Source organism: Artemia franciscana, chromosome 15 (genome assembly GCF_032884065.1).
Source record: "Artemia franciscana chromosome 15, ASM3288406v1, whole genome shotgun sequence".
NCBI classification, from domain to species: domain Eukaryota; kingdom Metazoa; phylum Arthropoda; class Branchiopoda; order Anostraca; family Artemiidae; genus Artemia; species Artemia franciscana.
This window is the reverse complement of record NC_088877.1, coordinates 15998365-16012416: the sequence shown is the minus strand read 5'-3', so window position 1 is coordinate 16012416 and position 14052 is coordinate 15998365. Positions and strand designations below refer to the sequence as shown.

The following is a 14052-nucleotide window of genomic DNA, read 5'->3' as shown; positions in this document are numbered from 1 at the left end:
GATATAAATGGTAAAATTCTAGTTAATTGACTTCTTGCTATCTTGGAAAGGGTTTAGGTTAGGAAAATGAAACTTTCAGGGATGGGTGTACAGGCTACAGTATGTCCTGGGAAGGTATTTTGAAGTACCTATCTCCACTCCTTCTCCCTCTAGAGGGCATTGACCTTTGATGACCTTAAAAAATACGAGTGTTATAAAAGTGAAACCTTGCAAGACAGATCTTCTGCTTAATTGAAGTATAATAAAATTGTTTTCAGCTTCATATCTTTGCTCAATCCCATTTTATACGGTTTTAAAGATATGCAAATATATTTCCTAAATTTTGAAAAAAACATTGATATGGCTCAAAATTCTACTCGAATAACAGTAATTGCATTTTCAGAAGTAAAGGCAGACAGAAGCAACAAGTAACTGAAAGTAACTGAAAATTAAGGCAAAATGTTTTGTCAAAACTTCAATAGGTATAGACCTTTCATGTAGGCAAATTTCAGGGTCCTCTAGAAGGAGAAGGGGTGGAGGTGGGTATTTAAAATACCTTTCCGGTATATACTTTAGCCTGTAAACCCATCCCTGAAAGTTTTACTTTTTTAACCTATACCCTTTCCGAGATAGCAAGAAGTCAATTAACTAGAATTTTACCATATAAATATAATCTCAAGTCTGTTGTTGACTATGCTAAGAGGTGTACACATCAGCCCTTATAAAGGAAAGTGAGTAAATTATTAGGAAAATCAAAGAATTTGTTACCGTGCGATAGTGCAGCGGTTATGGCCGTATTCTCCGACAGTGGGTGTATAGGTTCAATCCCGTCTGTCGCACGGAAGTGTATTAAAACTTAGTTGTATATAATTTTTTTTACCCCATCTGTTAAATACAGTTTGTTTATCTCTGTTACTGTTTCGTCAATACAGTTTCATTCTTCAAAATAAATAAGAACAAGTTGCACCTCGAATGTGCCACGGTATGAAACTTTTAAATTTATTTAAAATTGTTTTTATTTTAAACTTTTAAATTTTATTTCCAAACTATTTAAAATTATTTTTAAATTTAAACTATTTAAAATAATATTTTACTTTTAAATTTAAATAAATTAATACTTTTAAATAAAGCTACCATGATATGTCAACTTTTTGGCGCTTTTTTGGGGTAGTATTTCGACTTGGAGTAGAAAGTGTATGAAAACGTCAATTTCCTATGCTACATATATTTTGCCATTACTGAATGGTAAAACTTATTAATGTTTGTTTTTTTTTCAAAGGAGCCTTCTCCTGATAATCTAGGGCCGAGGATTTCAGTTAGTTGCTTTTCTTGGTAATGAAAAAAAGTGTCCTCATGTCATTAATCTCTATCTATCCCTCTCTCTCTTTCTCTTTCTCTCTTTCTCTCTTTCTCTTTCTCTTTCTCTCTTTCTCTCTTTCTCTTTCTCTCTTTCTCTCTTTCTCTTTCTCTCTTTCTTTCTTTCTCTTTCTCTCTTTCTCTTTCTCTCTTTCTCTTTCTCTTTCTCTCTCTCTCTTTCTCTTTCTCTCTCTCTCTCTTTCTCTCCCTCTCTCTCTTTCTCTGTCTCTCTCTCTTTCTCTTTCTCTCTCTCTCTCTCTTTCTCTTTCTCTCTCTTAATATCTTCATTCTTTATCCATTCCTCTCTTCATCTCCTTATCCTGCTCTAGGGCTGTATCCATTGCAATGCTGGATTAATGCTCCCCCCAACGAAAACTGTAACCGATTCGTTCAAATTAAAAAAAAAAGTAAAAAAAATACATACAATCAAATTTTTATTGTATTTCAAATTTTTGTTGAGGTAACCCTCCCCCCTCCGAACAGAAGTCGTGGTTGCGGCCCTGTCCCATCTCTTGCTGTTTCTCTTTCTTTCAGTCTTTTCATTCCCTATCCCTCTTGTGACTTGTTTCCTCTAATTGTTTTTTCAGCTCCTCGTCGCTAAACAAAAACCCTTTTTTTCTAGGCACAACAACAATATTTTGTTGGATAATGAAGGTCACCTGATCCACATCGATTTCGGATATATGCTGTCTTCGTCACCGAAAAATTTTAATTTCGAATCCTCACCCTTTAAACTAACTCAAGAAATGGCCGACGTAATGGGTGGCAAGGACTCGGATATGTTCAAATACTTCAAGGTCCTCATCCCACAGGGTCTAATTGCTGCCCGCAAACATTATGAACGACTGCTAACTATTGTCGAAATTATGACTCTCGGTAATTATTATTTCGTATTCATCTTATTTATAGTACTTAGTTTATTTATAATATTATTTATTAAAACTACTTCGTGTATGTAAAATATCATACATTTGTATATGTATAATATATATATATATATATATATATATATATATATATATATATATATATATATATATATATATATATATATATATATATATATATATATATATATATAAATTATGGCACGCCCGGGGCCCTTTCCTTAGATTCTCTAGCTAACGCCATTCCCCTTTCACTATTAAAGGGAAAACTCTGGACATTCTTTGTTTTCATCCTATAAGGTGAAATGTAGACACTTACTGACCCTAGAAAAAAAAATAGACATTTCGAGGAAATGACTGGGTTTTTTTCCTACATGGCAACAGTGGCTTTTGATTTGACTGAGTTTAAGAGGGGGATGTTGTACAGAAGGGCTAAATTTGTCGTTTTTTCTAGATTTTCAATGATACCAAAAAGTGAATTTTCTGTAAAAATACTCCTCCCCCAAGGTATTTTTCAACATCAGGTAAAAATTTTAGAAAGCCACCCAGGACTTTCGTTTGGCTTTCGTGATTAACTTTCCCTGAATTATTTCCAAGAAATCTAAAAAAGTATGGAATATTGTTCTCCGACCCTCAGAGAAGTAATTTGATGTTATGCAGAATTACGATTCAAAATTGTTCCCAAGAAGTTTTCTTTTTCCTTCTAGGCTATTTTTGTGGAAAAGGTGATTTCTTTTTGGAAAACTTCTAGTAATTGTACAAACTTAGCAGGGACTTTTCTACCCCGTTTCACAAATCCGATACTCGGAAGCATTTCCAATTTTTGATTGAAAACTAAACAAGTATGATAGCTGTGGTGTTGCCCTGCAACGCAAGTAGTTATACGAATCGGAAAATTAAACCACGAAAAATGACATACTTATGAGAAACAATCAGAAATTAAATTAATGAAAGCTTTTTTCTGAGCAAAATAAAGAATAATAGTAAATAATCAAAACGAGCAGAAACTATTCCGTAGATTAAGGGGCATAATTTATTATTTTCTTTTTATAAGAGATGCTTATTAGTCTTTGAACCAACGACTTTCATTTGGAGCGCCGAGATCACATCTAACTCTTTCAAACGACCAGAGCGATAGCATTGCTTACAACTAAGTATTCTCTTTTTTTTTTATTTAAACCAGCTGACGTTACATTAATAAGCTTGAAAATTAAACAAGGATTTAATATTTAAAACGACTTTGATTTGACTCATTTTGAAAAGGAGATGACATAAAAAGATTCCCTAAAAAAAGTTTTTCTAGGGAATATTTTAATCTCTGCAACTAAAAATGGGACACTATGTAACAACAGGATCCTGATTTTATTGATTAAATTTCAGAATCAGATCTTGGTTTTTGCCGCATTAGGCTGAGTGACCTTGCATTGCGATGAATAATGGTATCAGTTTACGAAAATTTAGTGCTTTGGGGGTCAAAATGTATTTTTCAAAATCGGGGGAACGGTAAATTTGTCTTTTTTTTACTTTATTTAGAAAACTTAAGAAAAGCTTAGTTTGGTTAGAAAAGTTTAAATGAAGAGGCTGTTTTTTTTAATTGTATTTTTTAATTTGGAAAAACAATCCTGGGAATTTTCAAAACTATTCCAGCCCCGCCCCAAAAGAGCATCTTCCATTTTCTTGGGGGAAATCTATAAAAAGATTCTACAATTTTCTTGCATTAGTTGTTTCAGTCATACCTTAGATGAAATAGTAGTTAATGTGTCATTCGTATGTCCGTGTTGAATATTTTTTCTTTTTTTTTATTATATGTAGAAACATGTGCTGGATTTTGGAGTTGTTCTAACAAACCAATAAGTTTCTTGGCTTCTATTTTTTATTATTTTAGAACAGAGGTGATTTTAGGGGAAGACAGAGGAAACACTTACCGCGAATGCAGAAATTTTAGGGGTGAGGAATTTTTAATAAATAATCTAACAGATAATCATTTTGTAATATTAGAAATTTAGTTTTTATGAAAATCAAGTAGATGGCGTAGTTGGCCGTAAGTACAAGCAAATTGAATCCGAAACTTTATTTTTTCCCATATCATCACCGCCATTCCTTGAAAATAAAAGTAAGTAGAACAAATTTAATTAATTTTAATTCTGTTGGAATTAATTGTGCAAAACGAAGATGAAGGGGTCTTGCAAACATAAGAGTTGCCTATCAAATATTATTAGTGATTGCAGTGTCGGTGGCCAGTAATGAGTGGTTGTTTAATGAACTTAAGTTAATATTAATGTTTAATGTTAAAATTTGGCCCGGAAATGTTTGGGAGACAGGCGGGGGGGCTAATCAAGATTTTGCCGCGGGTGCAAGAGATACCACAGCCACAGCTCAAGTAGATCTACTTATCCACAGCCCTCTGGAGTTTTGTAGTTTCTCGTACATTTTGTATAATTTTCATATAATGTGTGCCTTTTAAGGTTAGGGATAGTTCCTCATCCCCTGCGCTTAAATAAATCCCTTCCTATGATACAACGTGTAATGTGACATCTGAGTAATCCCTGACTGTGTGTCACATACTAATCATTTCATGATTGGCACTCACCCTCAAATACCTGTTATAGCTGTTGATTAGGTTAGGTACCATCACATATTGTAACGTCAAATCTATAATTCGGCACTTAAAAAGACGATTTAAGTTCCCCCCCCCCCCTCATAAAGTTACCCTTCTATCCTTCCAATGTTTATTGGAGTATATTTGGACAAAGTGTGTATTACGAGTGCTGCGAGGTGATAGCTGCACTCGTATCGTAGAAATAATTTTAGTGTAATAAGATACTCATATCCATATGCTAATCTGTTCGGAGGAATAAGGCTTTTCAACTTGTTTTAGTCGAGTTTCGGTAATGTTATCAAACAGTACATGGTAACGATTTTTATGTAAGAAGTAACCCGTGTCAATCGTGACCTAATTTGTACAAAATTGGCTACTAACTGGTTTTGCTCAAGCCTTGAAATTTTTTTCAAAAAATACATGGTAACGAGTTGTAAATAAAGATTAACCCTTGCAAAACATGACCTCAATTCTACAAAAAAAATATAAACTGGTTTTAGTCATATTTTTGCAATTTTTTCAAACAGTACATGGTACGTAGTTGTAAATAAAGAGTAACCTGGGCCAACAGTGACTTAAACTCCAAGAATCTAAGCTTCAAAAGAACAAATTCATAAAAAAAAGTTCCGTATCATGCTGACTACAAATATATAAAATGTATTATTTTTGAATTTAAGAGGAAGGTAAAAATACTCTTTCCCTCCCCTTTCGGTTTTATTTTGCTTATTATATTTACCGATACAGAAAAATGATTCAGCAGCTTTTCAACTCAGAACTAAGGAATCTTGATAACCAACTGATCTCAGTTTGTGTCAAATGTACGAAGATAGTAGAAGTGCGAGCAATGGTCTTCCCTTTGAATTCAAAGCTTTAGCTTAAACTAGATTGAATGTTTTATATTCAAGGTAAAAAGACTCAAGGTAAAAAGGTAAAGGTAAAAACACCCTTTCCTTGCCTTATCGGCTTTATTTTGGATACAGAAGACTGCATGTTTTCTTGCTTACTTTTCATGGTATTTGACGTTTAAAACTATAGTAGATATACATATTGCAAACTATAGAGAGAAAATAAATCGGCAGCTCTTTTTTGAAATTTAGATTTCCAGTATTATATTATATTTGAATTCAAATTATATTTATTGAACTTATATTTGAATTTATATTTAGATTTCCAGTATTGTATTATATTTGAATTTAAGAGGAAGGTAAAAATACCCTTTCCTTGCCTTTTCGGCTTTATTTTGGATACAGAGGATCTTATATCTCCTTGTGGATTGAAACTGATAATCTCAAGAAAAATTTTAATATTGAAAGAAACATATGGCAGTCAATTTAATAGGCCTATATATAGATTTTTTCATCAAAATTTTTTTCATAAAAATTTGTTTTATCACTGTTTGAGAAATATTCTCCAACAGTATTTCCAACAGAGAAATAAAAGTTACCTCTAGGATATCAAGGGAATCGATGCACAATGACATTAGAAATTATTTATAAGTAGAAATTCATTATGAAATATTTTATGAAATCCAATTCATTTTTTAATATAGAGCAGTGTTCTTACTAACTTTCGACGGAGTTAAACGTATAAAATATAATAAACATCGAAATCTAAAATTGTAGACAAAATTGGAACTTCTGTGATTGGAAATCAAAATTTAGGGTATCATTTTCCAAAAATTTATAACTGATGCAAAATTTTTTTTTAGGTTTTGAAACATGATATAAAGTTCTTTCAGAAGTTATTTCATTTTTTGATTTTTTCGACATTTTTCAATTTTTTTTTAATTGATTTTTTCGAAAATTTGATTTTTCGAAATTAGGACATTATACTTAAGAAAAAATGTAGGGAAGTCACAAACTCAAAATTTTAGTATAGAAAAGTCACAGTATCAATTTCACTTTTGGAAAGGCACTCTCAGCTTCTATTCTTAGAAAATCAAGAATTGTCTATCTGTGTGTAAAAAAAAATCAAATTTTTCTTAAAAAAAATGCCTTTACGATATAAAAAATTTAATGCGGAGTGGCAATTTTGGAAATTATATTTGAATGAACGAAGCAATTCCGTATATAAGAAAGCTTATGTCATCTGGTGTTCTTTTCACAGCAATACTTGATTAAAACAAAAGAGGCATTAAATAAAAAATACCAGAAAGCGGGCCAAAAAAATTTAGTTTGGCTTCCGAGATTAATTTCTCAAGAATTTTTCCATGAAATCTAGAAGAGACACGGAATTTTTTTTTCCGTTCCTCAGATAAGTAATTTGAGGATTTGCAGGATTACGATAAAAAAATTGAAAAATTTTACTTTTCCAGCTAGGATAGTTTTGCGGAAAAAAAATCTTGTAAAACTACTGGTAATTTGAGAAATTTAGCAAGGACTTTTCTACTCAATGCAAGAGTCCCCTACCAGTGACAACAAAGTAACTCTAATAATAAACAAAAAAATACAGCTAAATAACGCCCACTAATGGATAGTATAGTTTCATCTCCTTTTGATTTACTGTCACGCTTTACTTTCTTAAAAGAAGTTTTACTGATTTAAATTCAGATCATTTTTAATATCATATAGATATTATTTCAAAATTTTGCTCCCAGAAACATGTTTTCTTACATGTTTTTTAAACTATTTGTGCTGCAGGGTGACACTACTGCTTTAACAGCTGTTTGTTCTTCTCACCAACTCGAAATTCCGTTTCTAGAAATTTTCTACCCACGGAAATGGGGAAATTTTCCCCACGCACCTGTGGAGGGGGGAGACCTCCCTCAATTATGAAATTACCCACAAAAGCGCAAGATTTGATTAAGTGGTGCTTAGGAAGGACTTAGGAAATCTTTTTTATTCACCACCTCCCTAACTGCTTTATTTATTTCCCTAACTTTTTTATTTCCTAACTGCTGAATTACTTATGGATTTGTGAATTTATGAATGATATGTTGAATAAAATGATGGGACTAATAGGGTGTAGTCATATTAGAAGGTTTGGAAAACCTTCATATAAAGGCATTTGATCCTTTGGATCATGTTTTGGATGTTTCTATTTCAATTGAGTAACTCTTGAAATACTAGTGACACTTGTAAATTTGATTTTCCATCACTCCTATCAACTACTCTAGGCCTTAAATTCAATGCAGTAGCCGTGGGGGGGGGGGTAGAACCCCTTCTTGAATAATGAAAAATGCGCTCAAGGGGCAATATTTGATTAAATCATGATTAGGAAAGGCCTAGAAAACTTTGTTCGTTTATTAAGTCACCTTACTGTTGCCTTATGGTTCAACTACTCTAGGCCTTAAATTCAATGCAGTAGCCGTGGGGGGAGGGGTAGAACCCCTTCTTGAATAATGAAAAATGCACTCAAGGGGCAACATTTGATTAAACCATGATTAGGAAAGGCCTAGAAATCTTTGTTTGTTTATTAAGTCACTTTATGGTTCGGGCATCTGCTTCGAATGCCACCACATTTACCCGCAAAGATGATCTATGACTTCGATCCTATCAAAGTTGGTTGGAAGCGACCTCGCGGCCGACCGAAGAAACGTTAGTCCGACAGCCTGTCCGAGTTCTTGACGATGGCAAACATCAGACAGGGCGAAGAGCAAATACTCGCCATGGACCGAAGTGGGTGGAGGAGGCAGACGTCACTCTCTACGCCGAGCAGTGCCCGGCAGGAGACTTAAGTCAAGTAAGTCAAGTAAGTCTTACTGCTGCATTATGGGTGTGTGAATTTATGAATGATACGTTGCATAAAATAATGGGACTAATAGGGTATAGTTATGTTAAAAAGTTATTTAATTTTAGCTATATATATTTATAGCTATAGTGTATAGTTACAGTTATATTTGAGAGTTTGAAAAGCCTTCATATTAAGGCATTCGATCCTTTTTTGGCAGTTAATCCTCCCACAATGCAATAAACCAATGCCTATCCAAAATGTTTTTCTTTGTAACCTTAAAAGTTTTTTCAATTCACCGACACTGTGCGGTGGGGTAGGAAAGAGCTTCACCGCCCTCCCCCTCCTGAAAGCCAAAAACATGTCACAAAAATGTATATAAACACATTTTTCATATGTTTGAAAATATCTTTTGTGAACCCCCCCCCTCCCTATAAAAAATAACCACCCCTCTTCCAACAAAAATCCTGGATACGCCCTTGGTACCAGTGTTATATGTTTTTCCATAAGTGTTTTCAAAATTCTGGATGGCCACAAGATAGTGGTTGAAGCTCATTTGATCGATAATACAATTGCGTCCCTTTGCTCCTTATGAACCCACCCTACGCAACGTGAAATATGTATGGCACGGGAATGAAATTTTGGTGTTATTTTCATTTCTCGTTACCAGCTCTAGTAGGCCCCCTGGCGGATTGTAGGATAGTCATTATATGCTCTTTCGTCAGATATCTTTGCCTATCCACTTTATACACTCATTATTTTGGAGACAGAATAAAGTTTCCGGCGTGAGAAATGGCAACTTTAAAAAATCTTTTCTATCTCCATTTTCTCTTTACGTTAAGAAGATTTGATACCTAAAAGGATAATCCTATCTCATCTATTATAAACTTCTTGCGTTTGTGTGGCTAAATTACTAAAAAATTGATCATGTGGTCTTGCCCTAACTTGTAGAGCTTGGATAAGAGATACGAATAAACGACAAGAAACTAATAGCAGATACGATCAAGGACATTTTTGAAAAACCCTAAGGGCAGACCCTAAAAATATTCTCTGTTAAGAGATTATACGTTTTCTTTATTTTAATCTATCCTTTATCATCTTAATCTATCTTGCTCCTTTTCTATAATACTCTTTTAATCTATCCCCTCGTTAGCCTTTCGAACTGTCGACACATTTAAGATCCTCTATCAGTTTGTACTAAAATTGCTTGGGGAATTTTCTGGTGATGCTGGGAGAATTCACTAATGGGTCCTTTATCCTCGAGACAGTCAGCCGATGTTTAGACTCACAAAATTATTTTTGATGTATCGAATCCCCCTTAAGAGGACTTCATTGAAGCCTTAAAACTATTTATTGAAGCCTTTAAATGAATCACTTATTTTCAGTACTTACGAAGAAGTTGTTCTCAGCTTCGGGATCGTGGGGATACCATTTCACAAATGAGCTTTGAGTCTATCGATTCCAGAGACAGAGAACCGACACTTGTTTTTGCGCAAGATATTCGACGGAGACTTCAGGAGTTTATTGAAAGCTTAGGACCAAAGGGATTTAAAAGGGACCCAGAAGATCCATCGGCTTCTGTGCTGAAGGTAAAACAGCACTTCATTTATATTTATAGATTTAATAGTTGAGAAAACTGTAGAAATCAATTTATGGGTTAAAAGAACAATCTTCATATTTGCTTGATATCAAAATGTTTGGGTTTTCAATCGATCAGTCTATCATGCATAATGGCTTTTTGTCTTGGGATTATTCTTACAGGCTAAATAACACAAAAGGAGATACTAAAGCCGATGTTTTTCTCAAAAAGAAAAAAGGTAACCTTGCTTTATATCGCCTATGCCAATTACAAACCAAAATGAAATATATCGTTAAAATTCCTAAGCTGGGGACTATGGCGAGAGGAGTGAGCCCTGGAGAATGAAAAGCTCTTGAAGCAGTCTTTTTTAATTTGTAAAAAGACAGTTTAGAGTGGTGAGACTGTTGTCAAAAGTAAAAAAAAAAATAAAAAAAATAAAACAATGTGGCACAAGAGTCTACAGTCCAAACAGGTGATGCTGATATCCGTGTCATAGCTCGTCAGCCAAGAAGTTCAATGAGAGTTTGAGATCCATTTATCCTGTGCTTTCGCACACCCCTCCCGTTCACCCTTCCCAGATTTCTCCAGGTATCCATTTAGAACTAGGTCGACTCTGGGTGAGCTTAAAGAGTCACACCACTCACCTCGTTCCAAACCAAATAACCTGTGACACGAGGACTCGAACTTCTGTTATTTCTGACATAGAATTTCGAGTCTAGCGTGCCAACAACTCGGCTAGGATCATATAGTAGAGTGATTTCTACTAAACAGGGGGTGAAGTGATTACTCGTATATCATGGATGCTTGTTTGTTTGCTTTTTTTATGCAGTAATTTTAATACTAATGTGTCCCAAACCATTAGGTAAACATAGTGAGCTAATCAATAATATCCATCAATCCATGACCCATCCCCAAAGATTTTGTATAGTAATAACTCCGGTCACTACCAGACCAAGTCCACGGAGAGATACTCGTACATCTTGGTTCCACCTTGTTATCTCTGTATACATCCATCATAAGAAAACTAATACACAGTTGCCAATGATTGCCAATGCAATCATTACTCAACCCCAAAAGAGAAAAACAGAATTGAAATTAAACAAAATTTAAAAATAAGTGCTATTAGATCTTCTACCTAATTTTAATAAAAAAAAAAAAACAAGTAGTTCAGAAATTGGTAGTCAATTTCCGTGGGAGAAATTTCGGTACTTGTGTATTATTCAGAACACAGTCGTCGAATTTCTTTTTGTGGTTTAGGTTAGGTTAAACATAGGAACAGAAGGAACAAAAATGTTCCTTCTGGTAAGATTATAAAATCATGTTGTGTCAATTGACGCACTGTTTTGTTGTGGACAACAACCCCTTATCCTGGAAAAATATAATTGCCTCTTTTTCAGTCTTTGGCAAATCCCAAATCTTCATTTCAAAATCCATGTTCAGACACTATCTTCTATCACTATGCCTAGCAAACCAAATTGAGTTTTGTCTTTGCGGCTGTGAAACCGGTTTTTCTCATATAATGTACCTGCATCGTAGTTTGTTTCACGAAAGAACCTAACTTAACTTATTGAGTGTGTTCTGAATAATACACAAGTACCGAAATGTATTGTGGGAGGATGGTAAATTCCGTGAGAGGGTATTCTTGGAGGGGACTATTTTACAGGGGAAGGGGGGTGTTAATACATCTAGCATCCCTTTTTAGGTTAGTTACTGCGAACAGAAAGAACAATAACCTTTGTGGAGACTAGTGCCATATATTTATTGTCTACTTAATTCGTTTTGAATAGATTTGTCAAGATTCTTATGTACTCCAAAACTTCAAATTAAAATTTTAATCGACTATAGCTCAAAGTATGCTTCGATTATTCATTAGTTCCGCCTTAACATAAGGAACCCCCTGAAAAGCAGAGACATCAAGCTTATCAGATATGCATGTCATAATTTTGAAATCCTTTGACTTTGAAAGCTTTTACAGACATAATCAAGTTTGAAAATTGAGATTTTTTAATTCCAATTCCGCGACCTCTTAAAATATTTGCAGTAAATTGAATAAAAATTCAAATTCTCTATTTGTGTAGACAAAATAACGTCAATTGGGGGATGAGGGGGCAGGTTATTTTTGACGTTTTCAGTTGTCAATGATTAAGTGCATCTGACATTATGTCCGTATACTATGTCTAAATACTTCGTTGACTAACACGAACAAATCTTGTGCGTTCTTCTTTCATATGCAGCCGGTGGGTATTCTTAGCTGCAGTGGGTCTCAACTCTAGGAATTCTTTTTCCGTTGGATATACTCTGAAGAAAATCAACCTTACTTTATTTACTCTGTTCATCCTTTGATTTGCCGCTTCAAATGGTGGCTTCGGAAATTTTGGAGATTATTTATTCGATTTACAATTTTCAGATCGACACAATGACAACTATTAAGGTTCTATCCTACAGCATGTCTTATTAAGCAATATACTGAAGAACAGAAGATATACTCACCACCAAATAAATTACAACTAGCAATAGACCGAACATCCTTAGACTAAACGTGAGTAGTCACACTGAAAAATAGATAGTACAATTGCTTAGTTTTAACATATTGTATGGATACTTTCACATTGGTTTTTCTTGGAATCTAATCTGGATTTTTGAAACTTCTTAACACCTTAAGGATTGATTTTAATCAAGTGTGTGCATATTCATACACATATTACCCTTACCCTTATTAAAAGGTACTCTCAACTTGAAACCAACTTCACTTTTAACTTGCTCAATCATTCAAGATGTCTTATGTAAAACAAAATGGTTTTTCAGACCGACTTTTTGACGTTGTTGTGTTTCTGAACCGCTTGAATTTTTTCAACATGAGAAGCAACAACTTTTATTAGCTGTCAACGAGAAGATTGACATCATAAGATATATGCATTTTAATCTAATAATTAATGATAATTTTAGTATCTTTACAGTTAATTTCCTTATCAAATCTTGTCCTGCAGAATGGACCTTTACACATATACATCGGCATGATAAAATTATTGAAAGAGACATAGCTTGTGGATTATTACTTCATTAGAAAGGAATTATAAATACTCACCGGCTAAAAAATATTTTACGATTTTCTTTCTTTAGTTTGTATGTTTCAAAGAATATTGTTCCTTCTTCCCCCGACAATGACATCCATTTATCGCTTATAAAAAAGATCATTATAAAAAACCTGTAGAATGTTTTTAAAGAAGTTTTAAAAACCGTTGGAAATCAAACTACAGAAATTTGTGAGGTAAATCCTTTTTTTGCGAGATGAAAAAGGAACATTTCATTGAGTTTACTAGAATTATTTGTTTTACATGACATATCAAACTATATGACAAAAAAAGGTCATGACAAGTGTAAGGTCATATCTGGAAGCATCGAGGAAGAAGGAAACTGAGGAAAGTCTCCCGATTAAAAACTCCTAACTCCTAAGAAAAAAGCCCCGATAATGGTGCAGTGGGGAGTTCATATATGACGATAATATTATCACCACAGAAATGTTAATAAAATTCGGACACAAGAGCAATTGAGAAAAAAAGAAAAGGATAAATTACTTGCACAGAATGAAGGTATTTACATATCCCGTCGCAACAATTGAAGGGAGGTCATATGCCCCCATAGATTTCAGGTTTTTTGGGGCATTTCCGTTGAAATTACTCTTCTTTGGGGATATTCATTGAAAAATCAGAAAAATTGCCCTCTAGATTTCGAAGAATACACCTCCCCCCCAAAAAAAAGTAATCGTGAATTGTCCCTGTAGATATCCTCACTGATGATCACTCTGACCTCAACGCAAGAACTCAATATGAACTCCCCGTTGCAACGTTACTGGGGCTCTTATCTTAGAAGTTAGGAGCTTTTAATGGAAGGTTAGGCAAGCCCATTCTTCGTGAAGGACACAGAAAAAAGGCTTACAAAGAAGGGAGATTATTCGAGAAAAATATTCTCATCAACTGATGGGC

The 14052-nt window shown here is 34.0% G+C and overlaps 1 protein-coding gene across 1 annotated transcript in view; it reads right to left on the bottom strand.

Annotated features, from left to right (window-relative positions):
- LOC136036098 (uncharacterized) overlaps positions 1–12676 on the bottom strand; it is a 70618-nt gene extending 57942 nt beyond the window's left edge. Inside the window, exon 1 of the mRNA XM_065718093.1 lies at positions 12560–12676. Within this exon, the coding sequence (XP_065574165.1) occupies positions 12560–12595 (36 nt within the window). The 5' untranslated portion in view covers positions 12596–12676. The remainder of the gene's footprint in view (positions 1–12559) is intronic.
- Between the last annotated feature and the right edge of the window lie 1376 nt (positions 12677–14052).